This window comes from Marmota marmota, unplaced genomic scaffold (genome assembly GCF_001458135.2).
Source record: "Marmota marmota marmota unplaced genomic scaffold, marMar, whole genome shotgun sequence".
In the NCBI taxonomy this organism is placed as follows: domain Eukaryota; kingdom Metazoa; phylum Chordata; class Mammalia; order Rodentia; family Sciuridae; genus Marmota; species Marmota marmota.
The window spans coordinates 7560997-7588195 of NW_025999968.1; the positions used below are offsets into that span (position 1 = coordinate 7560997).

The following is a 27199-nucleotide window of genomic DNA, read 5'->3' on the forward strand; positions in this document are numbered from 1 at the left end:
TCTCAAAGAACCTCAGCTCTTTATTCAAACAAATATTTACACAATTGAGGGCAACGACACCAGGCATATGGTTGTTCTTTTAAATAGTGGGTTACTCCAAAGGTTTATTTATCCTAAACCCAACTACTCTGTTGCTATCCTACCAGGATCCAAGAATTCAAGTGCTCCAAGGGCAAAAGTTTAACCCTCTGAAACTGCGAACCTCCTGCAGATGTCTCCCAGCTGAATTCAGACAGAAGACAAATCTCAATCACCCAGGTTAAACCAAACTAGAAAGCTTAAAGTTACAAGTACAATACTTGAAAATCTCCATCTGGAATCTATACATCCATATAATGAAGGACATGTGGCTCTCAAATATTTACACTAACAAGCCTCCACATTTTAATGCCTCTTCTCATCCCCTCCCAACTGCACCTGGCTGTGACTAGCATAGCATCCTACAACTCCTAAGAGCTGCAGAAGGAAGACTTTAGGAAAGAGGACCAGGCTAGCCCAGAGGATTTCCAGTCTCCGACAAGATTATCCACATAAAAAGCTACAGTGTCAGTCCTTCTTTTACATATGAAAGGTAAATGAGGAATCTCTGGAAGCAGGTTCCCAGTCCAAAGCTCTTTCAAACAGGAAACCCCAACCCTGGGAGGGACAGCCTGTCAGCCTTTTAATTTCCTGGCGGTGGCGGGAGTTAGCCAGGTCCTCGGCGCTTTAATAAGTGATGATTGCTAGTGCGAAGTTATTAAATGTACCAACAAACATTTCACTATTGCCCGCCGAACAGGGTGCTGGAGAAACAGAGGACTGAAAAGCACCTTAAGGTTTCCAGTCTCGCTATCTCTAAAGGGAGCAGAGACCGCTGCATCATAAAACTTTTCGCGGATCTAAAGTCGAATTAGTATCAGAGGCTCTCGGTTGGAAAGACTCAAGACTGAGGCTGAAGCATAACTAGCCAGACCTTTGGAGACGGGAGGGGGATCTTTTCTGGATCCCACTCCCCACACCATCCAGCTGCGGACCCTCTCTCGAAAGGATCTAACCAGAAGAACCATCCCTCTCTTCTTCAACATTCCAGAATTGTCCGCAAAAGTTTCCCCTGGCACCCCTAAATCCCGCCTGTTCCCTACAATAACTCTGGAATCATCGCCTTCACCTCTTCTCCACGACTCCCTCAACTGGAGGTCCACCCAGTTCCCCAGAATCATACACAATGGGGTTCCGAGTACCCTAAAGTTGCACAGCTCTGGCTCCGGCGACCCTGGCCCGGGCTTTTGTCCCTGTTGACTGCAAGAGAAGCAAAGAAAGTGTGCGCCCTGGGCGCCTACTCACCGTCTCATCTTTCTTCTGAGCTACGGCTCTCTGCGGGCCCCGCCACTCTGTGGCCTGGCCCTTGCCCCCGCCCTCCCTTTCTCCCTCCCTCGGGCCCTAGTCTCGGCCCCGGGCCGGGCCGGGCCGGGACGCAGCTCCAGTCACCACCGTGCGCAAGCCAGCCACTCCGGACTCGCGCTGCGCAGTCAGCGCGCCCCTCCGCGGTCCAGGCGGCCACTGCCTCCTCTCCGCCCCTAACCCTCCGCTGCGCAAACGGCAGCGACCAACTCTACGGCGGGGGAGGCATTGTCCCCAAAGAGCCGCTCGGGAGAACAGAACCAGCACAGCTCCTTGATCGCGGCGGACCGCAGCCCTCTCCTCACCTGGCGCGGAGGCGCAGCCAGGTCCTCTCGACAGGAGACAGGAAGGCAGAGTTGGTGCGCCACGCCACGCCTTGATGCCCCCCCTCGGGCCGCGTTGGTGGGCTCCGCGCCTCTGGGTCCCGCGCCCCGGGCCCCCTTTCGTAAGCACAGCTGCAGGCACCGAGGAATCCAGCAGTCTAGTAGGGTACCCTCGCTGCTCCAGGGTAGTTTGCTGTCGGGGATTTTTACTGCTGCCCCATCATTGGGCGCCACCCTCTCAAAGCCGAATTCACCGCAAGATCGTACAGACTTTTGGAGGCAGACTTTCTTTATGAGCTGGAAGAAGGGCGGGAGAGTACACGTCCCGGAGTGATGATTTTCTCACCCGGTGATGAAGTTTCTGCTGGGGAAACTCCAGGTGACCACACCTCCTCTAGACATTTGGCCCCCGGGTAGGTTTACCTGATGCGTCAGAAAAGCAGCTGTGCAATGACTGGCGAATGACCTCAGGCAAGGGCTGGAGTCTGGAGAGTTTAAAATTCATTCATACTGATTGCCTTGCAGTCATTTCTCTTAAAGTTTCTATATTTTCTGACATTTTTCTGAGCTGCAGTAACCAATGAAAACAATGCTGATATGAACGTCCTCCAGCGGTGCGTCCTCGGAAGGCAATAAAATGGACCCAGAGCTGCCCACGGTCCACCTCCGCAGGCGAGAATGCAACTCGCTGCCAAATTCTGGGCCAGTCTCTGGGGTCACAGGGATGAAAGACAACAGCCTTGGAGGAACTTACAACCGCAAGAAAACACAACAAACTATTCAACTAACTATTCAACTTGGGACAGTGTGGCATTTAGGTCATTTAGCTCCCAGAAACAATTTCTTAATTTCTAGCATGGTAATAATGGTACTAATGCTGCAGGCCAGTTAATAAGCTTCTGTATATTATATGCAAAGTACCTGTCACAGTGAGTAGACTTAGTAGTCACTTAACAAATAGCTTATTTCATATGCTTGTCATCTAAGCAAGTAAAAGACCAGCTTATAATCTCATGAAGTACCTCACCTACAAGCATGCTTTAATATATTTTTTAATTTGTAGAAGGACACAATGCCTTTATTATATTTATTTTTATGTGGTGCTGAGGATCGAACCCAGTGCCTCGCACATGCTAGGCAAGCGCTCTACCACTGAGCCACAACCCCAGCCCCAAGAATGCTTGATATTTTATAGGACATTTTTTTGTAACTTTTCTGAGTTTTTGCCCTACAGAAATATACAAGAATCAATTCAGTGGTTAAATAATCCAGTAATTCTCTTACACATATAAATTTTCCCCTTTCATTGGATCATCCTCATCAACTTAAATGTGTTATTTTTTCTCATCTTAAAAAACAAACTCTGTTGTGTCCACTTCCCCCTCCAGCCAGCCATTTGCCTGCCCCCCATCTCCCCCTATCACTTTTTTTCCTGTTCAATTACAGCAAAACTCCATTAACAAATTGTTAAGGAAAGCTGTCTTCAACTTCTGTCTTCCAATTTACATCAGTTGGGCTTTGTTTCTACTATGTCCCTACAATTGCTCTTCTTGAAATCAAACTATAAAAGATACAACAATAAAAGATTGTTTCTTGGTCTTCATCTTACTCAAGCAATTAGCAGTTGATCACTTTCTCCTTCTGGAATCACTTTTACTTGACTTCTGTTATACATTTCCATGGTTTTCTTCCTACCCACTGGATAGGAAGGAGGGTGCCCTACTACACTGCTTCTTATAAGTTTCATTTGTTTCATTGGAGTGTTCTGAGTTCAAACTTGGGACCTCTTGTCTATTCTTGCTCCCTTGGGGATCTCATCTCATAGCATTAAATACTATCTGTATGTTGATTACTCCCAAATTTTACCTCTAGCCTGAATTCCAGGCTCCTGGCAACTGCCCACTTGGTTGCCTATTAAACTTCTCACACTTAAAATTTCCACTGAAATTCCTCCCTCAGTCCTTTAGTCACAGAAATCATCCTCACATCAGTTTTTAAATTTTGTCCTTGACTTCTCTTCTTGCCAATCCATCACCAGAGCTGGGCAAAGGAACTAACTCAGCCAAGTCATTTGAGTGCATTACTTATCCTCATTGAGAAACAAATTGCTATTTTCCAAATTCCTTTATGGATAAATGTGATAATGTCAGTACCATTCTTTGCCCAGGGATAGATAGCACTAATAGTGCCATCAAAAGAATGGTCTCCAACCACAGTCAGTCTTCTGTGGAACTGTTTCTTGTTGATGATATTGACCATGACATTGTACTTTGTCCTACATAAGTTGAGTTCCACATTGTGCACTCCTTTATAATTTAGTAGTGGGGTAAATTTTTTCTCCGTTAAAAAGATATATTCTTTCCAGTTGGGGTTGTGGGTTAGTGGTAGAGCTCTTGCCTGGCATGTGTGAGGCACTGGGTTTGATCCTCAGCACCATAAAAATAAATAAATAAAATAAAGGTATTGTGTCCATCTACAACTAAAAAATTTTTTTTTAAAATATCTTCATCCATTTTCACATTGGATTTGCAGCCATTGTTAAGGAGAACTCTGTAAACCAATGCTTCCCTTTGTATCTTAATGTTCAGGAGGTTCAGTTAAACTTGCTATTCAATTATTGTGTAATGGTAATAAAGATGTTGCTTTCTCCTCCTTTTAAACATCTTAGATGTATTTTTATTCCCAAAACTTATTGGATATTTGGATTTTACTCTGTGTTCTCAAATATATACTTAAATAGATGAAATATAAGTAACACATTAGCTATTCAAATGAATATGAGAAAATTAACCAAAATTACAATGGAAATCACTTTAACCTCCCAGGGACTCAAAAAGGCAAATACCTCAACTTTGTCTCCTTAACAGGTTTAATGATTATCCCCACATGCTGCTTTATGTTTAAACTATTACAAGGCTGGCTCTCTAATTATACAGCTGATTAATTTCTGCATCAAAACACTCTCTTTGTGCCTTGTCCTCAATCTTTTCTGTGAATTTATTTTGCAGTCAGGCAGGGAAAGGATGCTAAGTGTGATGTGTGAGTATGTAAGTGTGTATATGCATTTGTGCATGTGTGTGTCCTTCGGATTAACCTACCCCCACTGTCTTTATCTGGCTCACTTTTCTAATTACTTGAGGATCTTGAATTGGTCTTCTTTACCTGCATAAAGAGCTTAAAACAAGGAGTTTTCTTTGTAAGTTATCTACTTAAATAGAGGGGGAAAATTCCCTTCTGCAGCAGTGTTCCTCAATACTGTAGGGATCTCAGCTTCTCTTCTGTTAGTCTTTATTTTTCTTTTTATCTTACTTTTACCATCCTTCCATTTATTTCATACCTTGATTTCAAAAAAGATGTTTTAATGTATGTGCTTGTGCGCACATGTGCATGAGCATGTGTTTTGAGCCACCTGGGGTAGGAATAGAGGTGCAAATTTGATGTGTCAGATATATGTGGACCTCATTGCCTGAGAGGCTTCTGACAACTCAGAGCAGAATTAAAATTTAGAACATGAGGAAAGTTAAAACAAAGGCCAATTTACTAAGCACCTACTCATTTCTGTACAATGTGTGAGATGCAGGGAAAATGGCGATAAAAGAAAGCATTTTAACGATGTGCCTGTCTTTGAGGAATTTACTGCCAAATATATTACTGGAATGTGATAATACAATATAACATGTATTATAAAGAAAAAATACAAATGACTTCAGATAAAAGGGTATGTGTGCCCCTGTGAGTCCACCAAGGAAGACAATATATATAACTGTCATATTGAAAGAAAAGGGCTTTCTAGGTGGAGGAAATGACGCGACCAGTGCTGGAGGACAGAAAAGCCAAGGAAGACTGGGAAATGTGAGTAATACAGCCTGCCCGAGCAGACAGAAGGGAGGTGCAGGAGATAAGACCTAACTAGCTGAGGCCAGACTTGGGGAGACCAGAGAGACAGGGGTTTGAATGTTCGATTCCATGTCTAATACCATTTTAATTATGTCATTTCCTTGCTCTAAACTTGCACTGGCCCTTCCTTGCCTGACAAACACCGAAGAACCAGTGGCTGTGCAGGAAGCAAAACCTGATTCTATAAGGCTGGGAAGAAAGGGAAAGATGAGTAGGAAGGATAGTAGAATGAATCGGACATTATTACCCTAGGTACATGCATGATTATATGACCTGTGTGATTCTACATCATGTACAACAAGAAGAATGAAAAGTTATACTTTATTTATGTATGATGTGTCAAAATGCATTCTACTTTCATTTATAACTAATTAGAACAAATTAGAAAAAAAAAGAGAGAAAGGGAAAGATGAGCTTTTGCCATAAAATTTGGAGACTCCAATAAAGTCGTACTGATGGTGTTTCCTATGGTAGACAAGGAATCTCTCCAACAACTGTGTTCACGAAAGCCCCAGGTAAGACACTGAATCTCCTCCCACTCCTGGCTGCTATTCTTTCTTTCATTTTATGGTGACTCCAAAGTTAAAGATCCTGCAATTCTCACAGAAATAAATAAAGAACAGGTAACTTTAAATGGTTGGGTCAAGTGTTGGAGTGGAAATTTAGTGACAATACAATTAAATGATTGCCCCCAGAGTTTCAGGCCTACTTGTGTAAGCTTTTTATTTCATTCATTTATTTATTTATTTTGGTTACTGGGGATTGAATCCAGGGTCACTTAACCAATGAGCTACATTCTCAGCCCTTTTAATTTTTTATTTTGAGCAAGGTCTTGCTAAGTTGTTTAGAGCCTTGCTAAATTACTGAGCTGGCCTTCATCTTTCTGTTTCAGCCACCAGAGTCTAGGATTATAATAAGCATGTGTTGCTGCGTTCAGCATGTGACCTGTTTTCTTTTGTTTTTTTTTTTACTCTTCCACATTATGGGGATAATTTCATCGGTTCTATCAGGGATTTATAAATACAATTAATAAAAACATCATTTACGCTGGGCATAGTGACACACATCTATAATCCCAGCAATCTGGGAGACTGAGGCAGGAGGATCACAAGTTTGAGGCCAGTCTTAGCAAATTAGTGAGGCATAAGCAACTCGATGAGACCCATTGTCTCAAAATAAAAAATAAAAAGAGCGGGGAATGTAGCTCAGTGATGAAGTGCCCTGGGTCCAACCCCCAGTATCACTAAATAAATAATCGACTGGGAAGATAGCTCAGTGGTAAAGCATCCCTGGGTTCGATCCCCAGTGTCAAAAAAATAAACTCCAAACAAAAAATAAAAAGAAAGTAGAGATTTATTGTTAGTCCCTAATGAGTTCAAAATGGATGATGGAAGAATTTATTTCTGATACAGGTAGTGATGTTTATCACTAGTACAATTCTTGTAGACTCATTTGAATTTCTGGCTATCTTCATGAACCAAGAATTTCTGTGAGTTATAAATATGCCCTAAAGATGATAAAAATTCACTTGCTGTATTGTCTAAATGAGAACCCAAAGAAACTCTATTTAAAATGTCCTTCTCTTATTTTTTATTTCCAGATTTCAATTCTTAAGGTATCAGCATTACCAAGAGTGATATAAGACTCTTCAGAACTTTAACATGGGCATATGGATTTACTTAGTATATTTTCAGTGTTAATATTAGAGTTAGCCTTACACAAAACTTAATAATACACAGGAGGAAAGTTACATATATTGAAGTGAATTTGGTAGTTGAAAAGCAAATATAGGTATGTTTAAAGTCCACACTAGGATTATTGGCCCAGCTTTCTGGGGCTTTTTTTCTGATTGCTCTAAAAAAATGCCCAGGTCAGGGCTGGAGAACTCCTTAGGCCACCCCACTTCACATATGCAACTGAAGTGCTGGTAAAAGGAAACTTCCTAGGAGAGTCTCACTCCTCACATTTGGTGAGCATTGATGAGCAATGTCAACACAAGTCCCAGTGTGGTTTGTTGTTTTCCTCTTACAAAAGCTAGTTTTGTCCCACATGCAGAAGTTATCAAAGTGGCTATCCAGGTGGAAAATTCTTTACACAGGCAATTTGGAAGGATCCATATCAGTGGAGAGCAACATTACCCTTGATGAATAATTCACTGGCAATTACTTTTCAAAAGACTTTTAGCTCTCCTGGGCCGCTAAGAGTATTTCTGGTTAAATTCTCAATGACTTTGTAAAGAGTTGAACGCTTTGGTACTATTGGAAATAGCAGTCCCTTATTTTCCATTCCAACTGCCACAATCCCCAGTACAAGAAAGGAGGACCAAGGGGAACACACGGAGGAGGGTGGGGATCACATATTGCACACCTCCAGAGGGAAATCCCTCGACGTAGCAGACCCAACATGTCCAAATCATTCAGCTCCTTCTTTGTTATATTCTATGATTATGTAAAGATCACCCTCTATAACCAACCCTCCAAATCTGAAAAATGTATTTAGTTCCTCATGCTTCCTTAATCCCTATTAATTCATAACTAAATCATATAATCCTATAACTTTTACCTTTTTTTTTTTTAAGTGCTGGGGATTCAATCCAGAGTTCTGTACATGCTAGGCAAGTGCCTTTCTACTGAGCTACATTCCTACTCCTTTTTGCCTCTAAAAGATTTGTCAATAATACTCTTTTCCCTATCTTTTATACTTTCATTGATTATGTAATATTTTCAAATCCCACTGCAAAAGATGACAATGAATAAGCCCAGGGATCATGGGGCGATGGATCCGTTTTAGACCTGGGGCTGGCGGGATACTGCCAGCAAGATTTACCCAAGGCAAAGGAAGGTAGAAGAGCCATATCTTAGAGAAAGGGTCTGAAAGCATCAAACCCGAGACCCTGTGCATTTGAACATGAGAAGTGATGGGGAATAGAGGAGTTGCTCATCAATGGCTCAGTACTTGAAGCTTGTGTTATGGTTGGATGTGACGGCTGGGGAATAGGAGTAATCAGACATTGGCAGCTCCCAAATCAAGTTTCTGGTCTCAACAGCACTAATTAAATTTTCAATTATTTTATTAGCCTCTCCATTTTCCCACAAAATTCTAAGCTTTTTGAGTGCAGGGATTTTCCCCCTTATATTCCCAGTACAATAAGTTTTATATTACAGACTATAAAATAAAATACTTGTTGAGGACTGGGATTGTGGCTCAGTGGTGGAGCCCTCGCCTAGCACATGTGAGGCCGTGGATTTGATCCTCACCACCACATAAAAATAAATAAATAAAATAAAAGATATTGTGTCCAACTACAACTGAAAAAGAAATATTTTTTAAAAATATTTGTTGAATAATTACATAAATTGGTCATGAATACTGAAAATCTAATCTTATCACTTCAATGCTTGGAATTCTTCAGTGACACCTCAAGGACTTTAGGATAAAATAAATCAGGAATCCTCAGGTTAGCAAGAAAACAAACAACACAAAATAAATCATCTGGTTTTGCCAGGTTACTTCCGAATAGTTTACCTTTTCCTCCCTCCTCTTTCTACAAGGAGAAAACATTTCAATCACAACAAACGACTCACAGTTATTTGTGTTTGTCACACTCATTCACCTCTTCCTTCATAACCACAGTTTACCCAGCAATTGTTAATACAGGAATCACCCTCTCCAGAAAGCTTTGTCCAGCTCTATGCCCAGTTTTAATCAGGTGCCAAAGTATTTTCATGTCATTTCAAATTTTCTATTTTACTTTTCATGTGTGCTGGAGATACACAGGCTGTATGGACTGCCCACAATAGAGTAAGGCAATTCCTCAAAAATCAATCTCTGTGTGTGTGTGTGAATATAAAATATATGTTTCTGGTTTTCTGGAGAACCCTTACATAGGAGCTTTCTATTTTTACTCTTTGTGTCTAGAACTTAGCATAATGAGTAAGTGAAAAATTAAACTTACTTCGAAATCACCCTCCTTAATTAGAAGAGGATGCTGCAGGGCAGAATCAGCTGATCATAGGGAGAGACTAATAAATTTGGCTGAAATCAGATCCCCAACATATCCCTGAGCCTCCTACTTACTTGTTCATCTTATATATAATAAAAAAACAATAAAGAAAATACACAATTTATAAATCCATTTATTCTGTTTGATTGTCAGCAAACATTTTGCAAAGATTTCAACCAGCACCACGCACCCATGAATTGGAAGCAGTCAAGTTGGAGCCTTGTCCCTCCTGGGAGGAAACAGTAGGATCTGTTACAGCCTAAAAACTTGGGATCTGTCTTTGTGCATGCCATTCCACTCATTTTATATGGGCTTTGCTTTCTAAATGACCAATGAGCCACTGGAAAAGACCACTTCACACCAGCTGCTTTCATCTTCCAGTCCCCTCAGCATGACTTCAGTGAGATATGGAGCAGTGCCTATGGAGGAGCTGGTTACTGGAGCTCTGGGCAGGGATTGCCAGCCTCAGGCTCTTCCTGGTGCTTGCTGGACTCCTGCATTTGTACTGAAAAATGCCAGCTCATTCCTAGTATGTATTGTGGAGTAGATACTTGTAAATATGTGCTTAAAATCTCTGGGAATGAAGTACCTACCGAGAGAGTTCTCACCAAAATGTTGTGTATCACCAACTCCATCTTCCTTGGGCTCCTCTCTCTGGGTATCTTCCTCTTCCATCAGGGTGCTGTGTTGATTCTCAAAGGAGACACTGGGGCTGATACCAGTCTGTATTTGGCAAGAAAAGAGAGGCACCATGATCAGAAAGCTGAAAGCGGAAGTGACTTCTGAATACTGAAGGTCAACAGAGCTTCATCTGTTGAACACAGATGTCGGATATCTGGGAAACACGCACTCCTTTTGAAGTTGAAAAACAGATATCTCTGTTATCTCACTGCTAACTCTCCTTTAGAATGACGAAACTTAAACACCACCACCATCATCATCAACAAAAGCACATTTTTAGATGGAATGTTTACAGATTAAAAAAACAAACAAACTCCAACAAATAAGGATAGAAGTTCCCTTTTATCAATCCTAATGGATGTCTGAAACTGCAGACAGTATTGAACCCTATGCATACTATGTTTTTCCTGTATCTATGATAAAGTTTAATTTATAAATTAGGCATAGTAGATGATTAATAGTAACTAATAAAAACGGAAGCGTATAATAAAATTTATGTTATTGGGTTTTTTTCTGTGTATAGAAATAACATATTATAGATCTTTCAGAAACTTCAACATATGATTTTTTTGCTTGCTTATTTGATCAAGAACATTCACCTTTTCACTTAAAAGGAGCATTTTGTGGCCTGTCTTTGGCATATCGTCATATATATATATATATATATATATATATATATATACAGTTTTATCGATATATAATTTATAAACCATACAGTTTACTCATTTAAAGTGTAAAGTTCAATGGCTGAACTTTACACTTTAAATGTAAATATATATATATATATATATATATATATATATATATATNATATATATTATACATATATATCCATCAGATATACTGCATATCCAAATTGCCAGCATCAATACTTTTGCTTTATGGGGCCTTTACTAAGTAAAATAAGGGTTACTTGAATATAAGCACTGCAATACAGTGACAGTCAATTTGATATCTGAGATAACTGCTAAGTGATTAACAAGTGGGTAGCATATACCCTATGTATACAGTGGACAAAGGATGATTTATGTCCCAAGCAGGATGAAGCAGGATGGTATGAGATTTCCTCATGCTACTCAGAGAGCATGCAGTTTAAAACTTATGAATTTTTTATTCCTGGAATTTTCTATTTATATTTTCAGAATAAGGTTGACTGCGGGACACTGAAATCATGGAAATTGAAAACTTATACAAAGGAGAACTGCTGTACTACTGAGATAGACAATACATAGACTGAAAGAGGGACCAGTTTCTTGGACTGGCTGTATTTGCTTGGGGTTTTTGTTGCTCATTTTCTGTTTTTCATCCTATCCTTATTATTTACCAGCCACCCTCTTAGGTGTTTTGTCATTTTTGTTTCTTTTAACTTTTATATAATCCCATATTATGGAGAAGGATATTGGTTCCAGTACTTGATTTTTATCTGTTTTTCATCATAGCCATCTTAGTGGGTGTGGAGTGGTATCATATTGTGAAACTGATAGGCATTTCCCCAACAGATAACAATGTTCAGCATTTTTCATGTGTTTATTACCTATTTGTATATTTTACTGAGAGAAGTAACTAGTTTATTTGACCATTTTGAGTTTAAGTTTTGAGTTTAAGAATTCTTGATATCTGCTAGGTGTGGTGGCACACACCTATAATCCCAGTGATTTGGGAGGCTAAGGTAGGAGGATTGAAAGTTTGAGGCCAGCCTGAACACTTAGCAAGACCATGTCTCAAAATAAAAAAGGATGGGGATGCAGCTGAAGAGGAATGTGGTAGCTTAGCTCACTTTCTTCCATTTTGAGAAAAAAACCAAATTTCTCATAATCTACATTCTTTAAGTCTATATCTCTATACTTGGATATTTGGATACTCTGTACTTACGTACTCTACATATGTAAAGTATATAAATATATACTATAGATATATTCCAACTTGATATGTTCAAAATTGAGTTTTCCTTTTCATTACACATTGGCTCCATTTCCTGTATTTCTATTTGTAGAAAATGATCCCATCATCAATCACTTACCCAAATTACATCAGACTTTCCCCTGTTTCCACCTGCCAGTTCCAGTAAATCATATTGGCCTGATGAGTTTGCCTCTCACCTATATCACAGTGCGTGCCTTGTTCTCTTAACAAAATGTCCTAGTTTAAGTGTTTATTGACATCTCTCCTCTGAAATTTTGTATACACCTGTAACTGGTCTTTCTACCTCCATTTCTGCTACCATTAAAATCCATTTTCCTTAATACATCAGGAACAGTTTAAACAAATCCTGATATGGTTTCAGCATTTGAACTGGAGATGGGAACTGGAGATGGTCACATCATGGGGTAATGTACATTACAGGTTTTGTGACTTTTGATAACCCAGTCTTCCTTAGCATCTAGCTCATTTGTAAAATGGAAATGAAAATACTTCACCTTAAAGTCATTATGAAAAGGAAATGAGAAAATATCTGGCCTAGTATGTGCTCAACAAATAGGAGTCCATATGGCGATAGGACCACGTCATCTCCTGGGGCATTCCTGAATCTGAGGAGAATATTGGGCACATGAAAGCTGTGGGATGCCCAACTGAAAGCCAGAAACTCATTTGGGAGCTCTGGAGTGCATTTATATGAACTGTCTAGAATAGGCAAATCTATAGACATGGAAGGTGGACTAGTAGTAACCCATTGCTTGGGGTGGGGGAGAGGTAGAGGAAGGATAGTGGATGTAGTTTCTTTTGGGGGTAATGAAAATGTCGAAGAACTAGATTCTGGTAAGTGGATCTATATGTGAAAACCATTGAACTTTACACTTTAAATGAGTAAACTGTGTGGTTTATAAATTATATATCAATAAAACTGTTATTAAAAGGGAGCTTCACAGACGACTTTTAGGTCAGTGAAAATATTCTGTATGATACTATAATGGTGGGTCCATGTCATTACACATTTGTCAAAAGCCATAGGATGTACAAACCAAGAGTGACCTCCCAAGTAAATCATAGACTTTGGGTAATTTTGATGGAACAACAGTAGATTCATCAATGATAACAAACGTATACTCTGATGCGGAAGTCGATGGAGAGGAAGATGATGCACGTGGGGAGGGAGATGGAAAACATCTGTAACTACTCAGTTTTGCAATAAACTTAAAACTGCTCTAAAATTTAGTCTTTAAATAAAAGATTGAGGTCTGAGGAAAGGAATATTGACAGAGGTAAGAGCAGAACACTGCGAAAGACTGAAGAATAACAAACAGCCATTTTATTTAGTACTTAGATGCCAGTGTTTTATCTATGTTGTCTCCTTTCATCTTCATCACAGATCCATAACTATTAGGTACTTTTTCCTCATTTTACAGACAATGCAATTAAAGCTCAAAGAAAATACAAACATCTGTTCAATGTCAACAAGAAGAAACAGACAAAAATGTGACTAGGTGTGGTTCAGTCTCGTTCTTGATGCACTGTGCAGTTTCCCATGGGCTGTGCTTTTCCTAATAATTCCAACCTCCTGGCTTCAGCACAAATACCAGTGTCTAGGCCCATCTGTTTTCCCCAAGCACTTCCACAATATTCTTAGTGAGAAGACTTTCATCTCCACTGTCCTAGTAAGGAGTTGTAGAATGAACGCACCTCTGAATGGGCGCTTTCCTTACCTCCCCCACACTGGGGCTTCCTAGAAGTATGGCTCCTGCCTTGTATGGGGTGACTCCCTGGTGCTAAGAACCCTAAGAGATACAGTAGTTGAGAGCTCAAGGAAGGGAATTTGCATATTTTCAACTTCTCCTGTTTGAGGAGCTTATGTGTGAAAAAAAGAAAAAATATTGATCTCAATGTTTATATAGAGACGATGCTCACACTCACCTTCCTCCTAAGATGATTCTCAGAGTTTGTGATTTCCACCCGACCTTCCATCTTTCCTCATCTAATCCTGGCAGACAAACCCCAATAGTTTCTGGTATGTGTTCAAGACATTTTATTTTTCATTCTTTTCACAATTCCTCCTTTTGTGTCTAGTTGACACCCATCAAGAGATTACTGCTTAAATTCAAATCTATAGTCTAGAATGAGGTAACAATAAGAGACGAAATATAAACCTGATTCTCTGAGCTTCTCCTCTGTGGTTTGGTAGTCAGAGCAAAATGCTGGAGGCTGTTTGAGTATCCCTGAGGAAACCACAGCACCTACACACACATACACTCCCCCCCACCAACAGACACACCACTCTATTATAATGTGAGAAGTAGCACAGGGTGTATGTAGCTCAATGGTATAACACCTGCTTAGCATGCATGAGGTCCTGGGTTTGATCTTTATCACCAAAATTAAAAAAAATAAAAAATTTTTAAAAACGAAAAGAAAAATAGTGCTTTATAGTAAAATATCCCAATGTTTATGTGGGTTTACACTGTATCAGACACTATACTGAGGTCTTTACAGGATATTTTACCATTTAACTCTCATGCAAACATTTGTGATAGGTTTTCATATCTGAAAGGTGAGAAAGTTGAGGGTAGAAGAGGAGGAATAACCTCTCTAAGGTCATGGAGTAAGAGAGGGATGAGCAACTCCCTCAAGGTCTATGTAACCCTAGTCAGGTCTCCCCATCTCTATATCACACTGTCCCTGTGTCCTTTCTGTTATCGCCAAGCCCCCCTTCCAGGAGGCTGTTCTCCTAACAATAGTATCAAGGAAATGATTCTACATGTAAATTGGTTTATAAGCAACCACCCTGTATCAATTTAAAAATGCTAAATTAAACATTAGAAAACAAAATCAAACAGGACATTAAGAAAATACCATGACAAAGTAAGATTTATTTCTGGAATGCAAGAATGATTCATATGGGTAAATCTGTTAATACAAATACCATATTAGTAGATGTAAGAAGAGTAATCACATAATTATCCCCAGATGCAAGCAAAACAAAGCAAAACTTTTGACACAATTCAATGGCTGTTTCTGGCAAAAACACTAAAAAAAGTATTAATAGTAAATAAATTAATAGGAATTGACTCAAATTTCTGAAATGCACTGATTCTTCTTTTGTTTCTATTGTTGGTACTAGGGACTGAATCCAAGGGTACTCTACTACTGAACTATATACCTAGTCCTTTTTATTTTTATTTTTTTATTTTGAGACAGGACCTTGCTAAGTTGCAGAGGTTGGCCTGGAATTTGGAATCCTCCTACCTCAGCCTCGCACCTTGGTCCTTTTAAATCCAGAAGTATTTCCAATAAGATTAGTAAAGAAGCAAGCATGCTCATTGTTTGCTACTACTGAACAGTATTCTTGAGGTATTAACCAAGAAATAAAACCATTTCCAGAGGACATGCTGGTTTACCTAGAGAACCTGAGAAAAATCAATGATAAACCAGAAAAACTGCAAGAGTAGCACAAAGAACTTTTTTTTTTCCTGCAAATGAGTTGTGAAGATAGTGTTCATCGCCCCTGAGTACTTTAACATACAACCCTTCAGAGAAAGATGTTCTCCAGTAACTACAATACAATGATCAATTTGAGGAAATTATTGCTTACACTAATATTGAATTCACGAACAGCATTCAAGCTTAATTTATTATCCCAATAATATTCTTTATAGGATCCAATCTAAGAACATGTGTTATACTTAGTTGTCATGTCTCTTTAGTCTTTTTTTCAGCCTGTAAGAGTGTACCGGGGGGCCTCTTATACACTTATTTATTCTCATTTCCACCAGAGTAGAACCAGAGCTGATGGAAAAGGCCAAGACTGACCACAAACCAAACCCATCCTGCCAGACACATAAATTAATAATTGCTTGAGTGTGCAGAGAGACATTAGGAAGTGATGTCATGCTTTTATCTAATTGTGCCATAAAAGCTTTGAAGCAGTCTGTAAAAATGGGAATATGTTAAACTATTCATCCTTTGCTGAATTCTTCCTAGGAAGACTGCTTACAAGAAAAGAAAAAAAAAGTCTTGGATTTCCAAAACAGTTCTAAGAAAATCTCTTAGGTTAGGTTTAACAGTATATCTCTTAGGCCAGTGTATTTTCAGGTCTGGCTGGTTTCCAAGTCAATTAAGGAGACTGTTCTTACAGTAAATTTTAAACAGGCATGCAGAGAGTCCAACTTGTATTAACAAGAGTTCAAAAGTTCTAAACTGACTCTGCCTCAAAATTCAGTTGGAAATTCTTAGAAATCTGTTAGATATTCCATGGGGTGATAGTTCAAATTTCTTTATATGTAAAGCTGACAACTATTTTTCCATAATTATATAAGTTTTCATCCACATCAACTGAAGAATATTTAAAGCATAATTATCACATAGATCCCTCTCATGCTGTTCTCTGATAAATTTTTGTTCTCATTACATTTTCTGAATAACCTACCCAGATACATGAGCAGATATTCCTTATTTTTTTTAAGTTTAGACAGCTTTCTTGAGCCAGTGTAAAGTATCACATCCAGAGTTTATTTTTTAATAAAAAATTCTAGATTTTGTTTTAAGTGCCCAGGATCCATGTTTTCAAAGGTCACTCAGTGTAAGCACTTATAAATCTTGACATTCTATGTTCAGATCACCTTCTTGGTGGCAAAATTCCCCATCCCCCAACACATACCTTCTTTGTGGAAGCCAGATTTTGTTGTTGTTTTCTTTAATGTTCATTATTACTATTATTATCATTATTATTATTATTATTATTAAACAGATTGAAAAAAATGGTGGGGAGAGTTTATGGAAAGAGTCAAACTCCTCTCCTGGGTTTCCAGGGAGTTTTTAAAAACACGTTTTTCTTAAGTCTACTTCAGACTTTTTGAACCAGAATTTGCATTGTGGTCCCAATAAGTTTCATTTTAAAGAAGTTTTCCAAGAGAGTCTGCTGTAATGAATTTAAGGCTGACTTTGACAAATGCTGAGAAGTTATGTTCCATAGAATATCAGTTTAGCAGAATGAGCACTAAAAAATTTAAAGGTTTTGGAAAATTATATTCCCTTCTTAACAAACCATGACATAATTAATATATACATTTAAGATGTATAGATGCTAACGACATATTACTTAATTTTGCTTAATCTAGCATTTCCGAAATTTGAATGTAGTACACACTTTATTTTTAACACAAAACTACTGTAGAACCCTCCAAATAGACGTTGTGAAAGGTTAATATAGAAAATGACAATTTCCATGTCATCCCTCTTTTATAACAGATCAGTGATGGATGATTTGATGTTAGGTAATTCAGTAATGAACATGACTGAAATTGTTCATAAAACTGTCATACAAGGTTTAAAGGCCCTTGTGCACAGTGTTATTCTATGGTTTTTCCTCTGATCATTCCTAAACTTCAGATGTTAAAACATAGACAACTGATCATTCGTTTGGTAATTAGTATGCATTGATTGCTCACCGTGTGCAAGATCTGTTCTAAATACTTTGTAGGCATTATATCATTCAATATACAGTCCTGTGAGGTAGATCTTATTATTAAAGGATAATGAGGCCCAGAGAAATTCAGTATCTAAACCTAAGAAAGCACACAGTAAGTGGTAAAATTGATATTACAGACATTAAATCTAGCTGTTCACATGCAGAGCCCATTAACTACTTCATTATTCCACATGAGTAATGTAGATTCCTTGTCAATCTCCTCCACAGCCAAGGATTCCCTTGTCCACCAATACCTAGGCTCTGTCCTTGACTCTTGTTCTCCCTTCTGAGCTACAGATAGACATCGCTAACAGCTTGTTAGTCTTCTCAGTGGTATCCGAAATCTAAAACCCAACATGTTTTCAGGAGAATCTCATCTGCCCCCTAGAAAGGACCTCTTCCTCTGACCATCTTCTTTTCATTTGTTCATTTATTTCTTCATATAACAAATAATGAGCATTCTCCTTGTGCCTGGCACTCAGCTCTGACAGACATCCAAAGGTGAACAGAACTTTTGTTCTTACTTATAACTTCTGCTCATCTCATGACTCTAGTGAACACATGCTTCAACATGTCCTCTTTTTCCATGACATCCTTCTGGGTTCATCGTCAGCAGTGGTTTTATTCTCCAGTTGCTCTTAAGCCATATCCATTTGAAAGGGAGCTTGACTGTGCCAGATTACCTTTCTGTGACAAGTCATTGGCATGTCCACAGGTGCCATGGCAGATTGTATTCTTAAAAGGACTCCACATGCTTCTTGCCATGTGTTATTGGAAGACCTCCATCATAAGGTGAGGTCATGTTTCTCCCTTTGGATCTGGGAGGGTCTGTAAGTACTGTGGACAAAATGCTACATATTTTTCAAGTCAAAGTACAAAATAACTTCTTTCTGGCCTTTTAGGGGTACTTGCTCTAGGAACCCAGGTCCCATGACATAAGGAGGGGAAAGACTACATGGAAGTAGCTACTTTAAGGTGTTCATGATGACCCACTGAGGTCCCAGATGACATCCAACACCAACCTCCAGAGGAGTAAGGGAGCCAGCTGATTCCCTTTCCTGGCCTTTGAATGCCTCTGGAAAACACAAGATGTTTCTCAACAACCTCATCTAAATTGCAGGTTTGTCGTCATTATTTTAAGCTGCTGAGTTTTGGGGTGTCTGTTCTACAGTGATAGCTAACAGAAAAAGTGCCTCCCTTTGTTTTAACTGGTTGGCACCAAGATACGGTCACATGGCAAAAAGCAATGCTTCCTGAAAGGAAGTGCAACCATACTGTAAAAATGGATCCATATTGGCCTTATGATGGCAGGTTTTAGAGCCAGTATTTTTTAAATTAATTAATTTATTTTAATTAGGCATATATGGCAGCAGAATTCATTTTGATTCATTGTACATAATTGCAGCACAACTTTTCATTTCTCTGATTGTACATGATGGAGCATCGTACCATATGTGCAGTCACACATGTACCTAGGATAATGATGTCCATCTTACTCCACCATCTTTCCTGCCCCCATGCTCCCTCTCCTCTCTCCTCTTTGCCCAGTCAAAGTTCTTCCATTTTTCCCATACCCTTTCCCCCATTATGGATCAGCATCCACTTATCAGAGAGAACATTCAGCCTTTGTTTTTTACGGATTGGCTTACTTTGCTTAGCATGATATTCTCCAATTCCAACTCCAACTTAATTTTGCTTAATCTAGCATTTCCCAAATTTGAATGAAGCACACACTTTATTTTTAACACAAGACCATTTACCTGTAAATGCCATAATTTTATTTTCTTTTAATGCTGAGTAATATTCCATTGTGAATATATACCACAGTTTCTTTATCCATTCATCTATTGAAGGGCATCTAGGTGCTTCCACAATTTAGCTATTGTAAATTGAGCTGCTATAAACATTGATGTGGCTGCATTCCTATAGTATGCTGATTTTAAGTCCTTTGGGTATAGACTGAGGAGTGGTATAGCTGGGTCAAATGGTGGTTCCATTCCAAGTTTTCTAAGGAATCTCATACTGCTTTCCAGAGTGGTTGCAGCAATTTGCAGTCCCACCAGAAATGTATGAATGTGCCTCCCCCCCGCCCCCATCCTCGCCAACATTTATTGTTGTTTGTATTCTCGATAACTGCCATTCTGACTGGTGTGAGATGAAATCTTAGAGTAGTTTTGATTTGCATTTCTCTAATAGTTAGAGATGTTGAACATTTTTTCATATATTTGTTGATCAATTGTATATCTTCTTCTGAGAAGTGTCTCTTCAGCTCCTTAGCCCATATTGGGTTGTTTGGTTTTTTGGTGTTAAGTTTTTTGAGTTCTTATATATTCTGGAGATTAATGCTCTATCTGACATGTGTGTGGTCAAAATTTGTAGAGCCAGCATTTTATTACAGGATTGCTGATTGTCTCTCCAGATGGATTCACACTGATGTTTCTAAGAAAACACTTGCAGAAAAGCCCATTCTAGCTTGTTAACCCTAGAAATATGCCAAGAATACTTCTTTTACCTCCATTGCTTTAAAAATTATTTTGGTATCTCACTAAATGAATTTTATCTACAAAGCCTAATAATAAAAATTTTCATACATGTATTTCTTTAAATCCCATTCAATATTTAATATATGTTGTATTAGATAAGTATAAATGATATCTCTGACATTTAAAAAAGTATATGCAAAGTGACTTGCAGAAGTTTCTCCAATATTTAATTACTTTGCTAACTTCAATTTTCTTTTATTTATCCTATCTCCTGTAGATTCTTAGTAGATAGAAGGATTGCATAAAATTTGTGTCATGATGGCTCTTTCTCTCTTTCCTGCATGTTTACCAAATAAGTCATGAAATGAGCCTGCCCAAGATACCACGCCTTTCATTATGACAACAACATGCTCAAGAGTCTGGGCTTAGTTGCTTCTTTTTGCCACTTTCCTTATTCATAACATTGATAAACAAAGGATTGTACACACCAATGAAGCTATATATATTCTTTGTTTAAAGTCACTGTTTATCAATCCTTATGATGTCTCATAATTTAATAGAAACGTTTGAATAGAAGATGTTGTTTTAACTTTGTTGGTCTTTTCCAACCAGAAATGCCAGCCTTGGTTTCCCTGCTTGTTATGCATTATATGCTGCCAAGAAATTGCAAAGTGACAGTGGAAAGTTCTTTTAGAAATTTTACTTCAAGCTCCTGTTATTAGTCTAATAGAGGCATGGAAACGAGGATGAAGAGAAGCAATTTCAGGTTCTGGCAATCAGAGAGATTGTGGCAATAGAGAGATTGTGGAGACCTGCTACCAATTTTAATAGCTTTATGTGCTTCATTTAGTATAGCTGGGGATGGAGAGAAACAAAATTAATAATTCTCCATAACAGCTTAGCTAAAAAGTCAAAGTTCACATTTGATCCTGACACTGAATCTTTTAATAATTAGGATCATATCTAATCCTTTTTTTTAAGTAGTTCTGTCACTTTGGTGATGAAAATGTCGAATGATATGAAATAAAAACCCAAAAACTACACAAAAGTATCATGCATTTAGGATCTAATGAAACAGAATAAATAGTCTTCCAGAATTCAGATAAGGAAAAGACAAGTAGAAATATTTGAAATATATAGAAATGTAAGATGCCAGTGTTTCATTTTCTTATCTTTCTTTTCTTTCCTCTTTTTTGAAAAAAAAGAAAAGAAAAGAAAGGTGCAGGAGTCTAGAATAAGAGAGAGGCTGCTGTGATGCCTTCATTCAGGAAAGTGAAACAATCCACCTCTGGTCTGAGTTACTTTTCAGTGTGTGATGGATTTGAACAATCCATCCAAACCCTTTCATCCAGTTCTGCTCTTTACCAATTATAGGCCTTTGTGCGATGGTGCAATATGGGAGAAATGAGGGAAGAGAAACGGGTTTCTATGACCTTTTGTCATTGGTATCTTGGCTCTACTTAATTCTGATGACAAGAGAAAGGAAGTTTCTTAAACTCTGGATGAATAGTCACTTAAGAACTTGCAAGTGAGAAAAAAAACATTGTAAATATTTGTCTATGCTCCTTTGGTTTCTCAAACAATCATGTTCCCTTTTCTTTGAGAGTAGAAGATGCAGATTCTGCTTAATTAGCAACTCCAGAGAACCACTGTGATGTCTTCACCTTCATACTCTACAGCATTTGGCACCTCGCAGTAATTCAATACATTATTTGCTAGGTTTAACTGGATGGAGAAAAGAGGGAGGAAGTAGAGTCCTTTGCAAGCAAAAACAATTTCTAAATCTTTATAAGAAGTTAGTAGCTAAGTTTCTTGCTCAATCTGCATTCAAAGATCAACTGGATGAGAATTAGGGGAGATCAGAAGAGCCATGAGCAGATCTGTGATTTGGGGGTATCTTTATGATCCAGTTTTCCTGTTACTTGTGGGAAATATCACAACATCTAAATCAATCAGAGGGTGAGGATGCTGAGGGTGGGGCAGGGCAATTTCCTTTGGCTCCATGCTTACAATTCTGTGGAAATCAGTCTCTGCAACCCTCTTGGCCTCTTTCCCCCACTTGACTAATGCTGTCCATGAAGAGAGAGGGCTGTGTATTGGGAAATACACTGGGTCCTCTAGCTGGCAGCTAGCTGACCTCAGAAGTTAGTTACTCAGCTTCTCTGTGCTGTTTAATAGAGGTAGTCCCTGTGAGAGGGTGTGCTGTGACAGGTGGGTAAGTCCACCTCTTACTGGGGTATATATTTAGGAAGTCCTCAGTCATCATACGCCTAAGCCAAGCCCTTCTTCATCAGCTTTATAGTAATAGAGATGACATTTTTAACTCCATATGCCATATTTTATGTCTATTTCTTCATTGTTTTCTAACTTGTTTAGGAAAAGAAAGCTATTTCCTGGCCTCCTCAATCCCTATTAAGGGTACTAAGTCTCATAAACTTAGAAATACTTACTGAGCCACTAGAATTTGCTCAGCACTATGGCAAGCCCTGGGACATCATTTGTTACTTCACAGTATAAAGTGCTTATAAAGCAGCTGGACCTGGCTTCCCAGTGGAAAGACAGATTGAGTCCATTGCTCAGTTTTTTGGTCTTTTTAAACTGAGTTATAACCAAGTAGGTTGGCCAGGAAGTACTGGGTGAAATCAGAGTTAAGACTGAACAGGATCCTTAAGTCAACCTTAAATTCATTCCAAACAGAGTTGCTTACTCTCTCTTAATAGAATCATATACTCCATGAAAAGAGTTCATAATGCATTTGGAAATCACAAAATAAACTGTTCATTGTTTTTATGTAGAAAATTAATTTGGTATCTCCTTGGCTAAATTTTAAGTCAAATATTTTTACATTACCATCATACAGATACATTCATATAGAATAAATGTTAATGCTAACTTTAAATAAATAAGTATCCTGGAAAATATAATTTAAATAAAATGGAAATGTTATTTCTGATACATCTTTTGCTATGAATTTTTCATTCAACATTCAACAAATAATAAGTCCCTATTATGTGTTATGCATTTATTTTAGCTTTCTGTTGTTGTGACAAAATACCTGAGATAATCAGTTTAGAAGGAGGAGTAGCTTACTTTGGCTCAAGTTTTGGAGGCTTCAGTCCATGGTTACTTGGCCCATTGCTTTTGGGCTTGTGGTGAGGCAGAACGTCACAGTGGGAGTATGTTGCTGAGGAAATCATTCACTTCATGGAAACCAGGAAACAAAGTGAGAGACAGGAAAGGCTCAGGGTCCCCACTTCCTCTTTGAAGGCATGCCTCCAAGGACTGCATTTCATTAGGCTTCACTTTGTATTGTTTTCACCCCCTCCCAATAGTGCCACAAGTTGGTGACACTTTAAGTCTTTAACATAAAGGGCTCTTGGGGGACACTTCATATCTAAACCATGGCAGCACGATTTCTTTGAAAAGCATGGATGATAATGGAATGCAACTTAAATTCACTGCATACTGCAGAGTCTATCTCCATACCATCATCCTGAGGTCCTTTAATATCCACTTTCAGAACAAATAGCCCCAGTGAAGGAAGGCAAAGGATGTACACTATGCAAGCGAACCACTGAATTTTAAATTGACTACTTTTATTTTTTGGAAATGTTTGGATTGTGTTTTTTTTCCCCATCCATGTTAATAAGATAAAGTTGATTGCTTTAGATTAATTTAACATAGATATTATAGTTATTTATCTAGAATTGTGAATGATTCCACATTTGGGTTGGTACTGCTCATTCCAAACCTTCCAGTTTTGAATAGAAACCCCAAAGTGCCATGATAAATAACTCGTCTTTACCAATGAATGGACCTGTGCTTGTTACAGGTGAAGGAACTAATGATAAAGCATGATTCCAAACTATCCAGCAAGTCAGATGTGTAGTCCTGTCTCATTCCCCGAGGTTGAGAAAGAACCCTCTGACAGAAGGTCCAAATTCAGCCAAATAAATTGCACCCTGCCCCCGCTCCACCCCATCACTACATGACCATACCTCCCTTGGCAAAATTGCCAAAGGAATGTAGAATGGCAAATTCCTGCCTCGCTATCCTGGCATGGAGCAAAATTATGACATTATGACAGTAAGCACTGGGCTTTAAGGATTTCCCCTTTGCTCTAATATTATCATGCCTTCTTCTGCCCAGAGCTGTCTATATTTGAGGGGAAATGCAGGGTCCAATTCTTGATTTAGTAGCCAAGATACCTCAGTGCTTTGGTAACAGAAGGAAATATGGCACCCTTATGCCTCAGAAAACAAAGTGCTTTCTGCATTCGAATGAAGAGTACATGGGTACACTTGTCTCCAATGTGACCCTTGAATAATTGGATAATTCCAGCAAATATTGTATTGAAGAAGTTTTATGTGGCTGGTATATTTCTGAGGCTTTATTTAAAAGATGATTTAACAAGACAATCAAATATTTATAGTGTATTCATGTAAGTCATAATAAACATATTAATAAGAAATGACAAAGATGAATAAAATTAAATGTAACACAAATTTCATTTTGAAAAACTTTCTTAAATTTAGTTTCTTATCCACAGAGAACCTGATTGTATTTCAGTCTTCCTTTCCTTTTTTACTCTCTTAAAGACTAAGCCAAAACTTGAGAAAATTCCAGTGGACAAAAATCTTTAAAATAATGTAGCACTTAAGGGGGTACTGAAAACAAGAGGAGTGATTTGTGTGCTCTATCATTTTCTTCTCCATGCCTGGTCAATATGATTTTCTTACTGTATGTGCCTTCGTGAAGAGTTTTAAAAGGTAAGAATCTTTTGGAATAGTGTTTTCCAGTCTCTCAGAGCTCTCCTGGCATGTGTGAAGCCCTGGGTTGAATGTCTACCACTGCAATAAATAAATAGATAAAATTTTAAAATAGTGGGGGAAAAATTTCTGGCTATAGCTGTTAGAGAAAACCACAGCTTTCTGCATTTTTGCCTAATTGTTCTATAATGATTTGGGCTTATGGTAATTCCTTAGATTATAGAAATTTATGGGCTTCTTCAAATCTTTTCTTTATCAGCATGTCTATTTTCACACCTATACAATACTGGTAATATTAAAAGCTAAAAACAAACAAACAAACCAAAAATCTTTTCCTTAGAATAGTCATCATTTGAATTTAGGTCAAGTGTACTAAATCCTTAGTAAGCAGGTAGAGTCGTCAAGGGGTGATACAGGAAGGTAGAGAGTCTACAAAAAGAAATATAAGGAACAGTTCTTCCACAGCTATAAGAACACTTGCAGGTAATTAAGTTGTTATGGTTTGGATATGAGGTGTTGCCCAAAATCTCACGTGTGAGACAATGCAAGAAGGTCCAGAGGAGAAATGATTGGGTTGTAAGAGCCTTAACACAATCAGTGATTTAATCCCCTGATAGGGTTTAACTGAGTGGTAACTGAAGTGATAGGGTGTGGCTGGAGAAAATGGGAATTTGGCTTTGGTGCATATTTTTGTATCTGGAGCGAGGAGCCTATCTCTCTTTCTGTCTCCTGATCACCATGATGTGAGCTGCTTCTCTCTGCCACACTCTCCGCCATGATGTTCAGCCTCACCTCAAGCCCTGAGGAATGGACTAAGACCTCTGAAACTGTGAGCTTTCAAATAAATCTTTTCTCCTCTACAATTGTGGGTCCTTTAGTGACAACAGAAAAAAAAAAAAAACTGCCTAAAACATAAGTATGTATGCGTTTATAGCTAAAAAGCCTTAATTTACCAGAGGCTTTTCCACATAGAAGATATTTTTAAATGTCCAACAAAATTTGAATTTTTTTTTTTAGGATACTTTCATCACGAGTCTATCAAATTAGCTTACGCCATACAGAAAGTTATTGTCTTGTGTACTGGACCTCATGAATTCACTGGGCTACAGGTTCATGGACCCAGATGCTTTCCATCTGTGTTCTCTGTTAAGATTTCATTGTAAGGACAGTTCTCCTCACAATTGCATGACAGTTGACAACTGAGGTCAGGCTGCATGCTTATATTTCTACTTCCAATGTAAGGGAGGCTTGTTTCTAAAGAGTTCTTAAGAACAAGACAGCTTTTCTCCTAGAAATGCCTTTTAGATTTAGATCACGTGCCCACTCCAGAACCAACCAGGGGGAAAATGTTATGAGATAATCCTTTAATAATCAGGACACTGAGGGATGTGGGCTGAATTAGAAAAAGATGGATACTTGCTGGGCCTGGTGGCACATATCTGTAATCACAGCGTTTGATGGGGAGGTTGAGGGAGGAGGATTGCAAGTTCGAGGCCAATCTCAGCAATTTAGCAAGACCTTGTCTTAAAATAAAAAATAAAAATGACTAGGGATGTAGCTCAGTGTACAGAACCCCTAGGATCAGTACCCAACTTAAATAAAAAAGAAAAGATGTGGATACTTGGCCAAAATGTTGAAGGAACAATGGAAGAAAGGACAATAGATGCTGAATATCCACTATAGAGTTTCTGGAAGGAACATAGTTACACCATAAGCCTAAGACTCAACATGTACCTTTCTGCTATGATGTTCTGCCTTACCTCAGCCCAGAGCAATGGAGTCAGCCTATCGTGGACTGAGCCTCTAAAACTGTGAGCTAAAATAAACATTTCTTTCTCTAAGTTGCTCTTGTAAGGCATTTTGTTCACAGCAACACAAAGCTGACTCATACAAACTGGGTGACTTGAAACAACATAAATTTATTATTTCACAGTTCCAGAGGTCTTAGCAGACTGCACCTCTTCTGAAACCTGCAAGGTGGACTCTTTCTTTGCTTTCTCAGCTTCTGGTGGTTTATAGCAATTCTAGGTATTCTTTGACTTGCAGCTGCAACACTTCAGTCTCTGCCTCCATCATCAGGTGATGTTCTCCATTTAGTGTGTGTGTCTCATGTCTCTTCTCTTTTTATAAGGACATATATAGTACAATATAGTCATATTACACCACGGTCCCACTTTATTCTTATGTGACCTCTGCTTAGTTGATTATATCTGCAGTGACCCTATTTCCAAATACAGTCACAATCTGAGGTACTCCAACATAAC

At 38.5% G+C, this 27199-nt stretch overlaps 1 protein-coding gene across 24 annotated transcripts in view; it reads right to left on the reverse strand.

Moving 5' to 3' along the window:
• The window catches only part of Phldb2 (pleckstrin homology like domain family B member 2), a 203200-nt gene that overhangs the window by 95808 nt on the left and 80193 nt on the right, over positions 1–27199 (reverse strand). For 22 of the 24 annotated variants that reach the window (XM_048803325.1, XM_048803336.1, XM_048803332.1 and 19 more), the window contains one exon: positions 10197–10326. In XM_048803325.1, the coding sequence (XP_048659282.1) occupies positions 10197–10278 (82 nt within the window). In that variant the 5' untranslated portion in view covers positions 10279–10326. Of the gene's footprint in view, positions 1–1323; positions 1481–1685; positions 2053–10196; positions 10327–27199 lie in introns of those variants that run through there. The other 2 variants (XM_048803334.1, XM_048803333.1) reach the window with 2 other exon arrangements.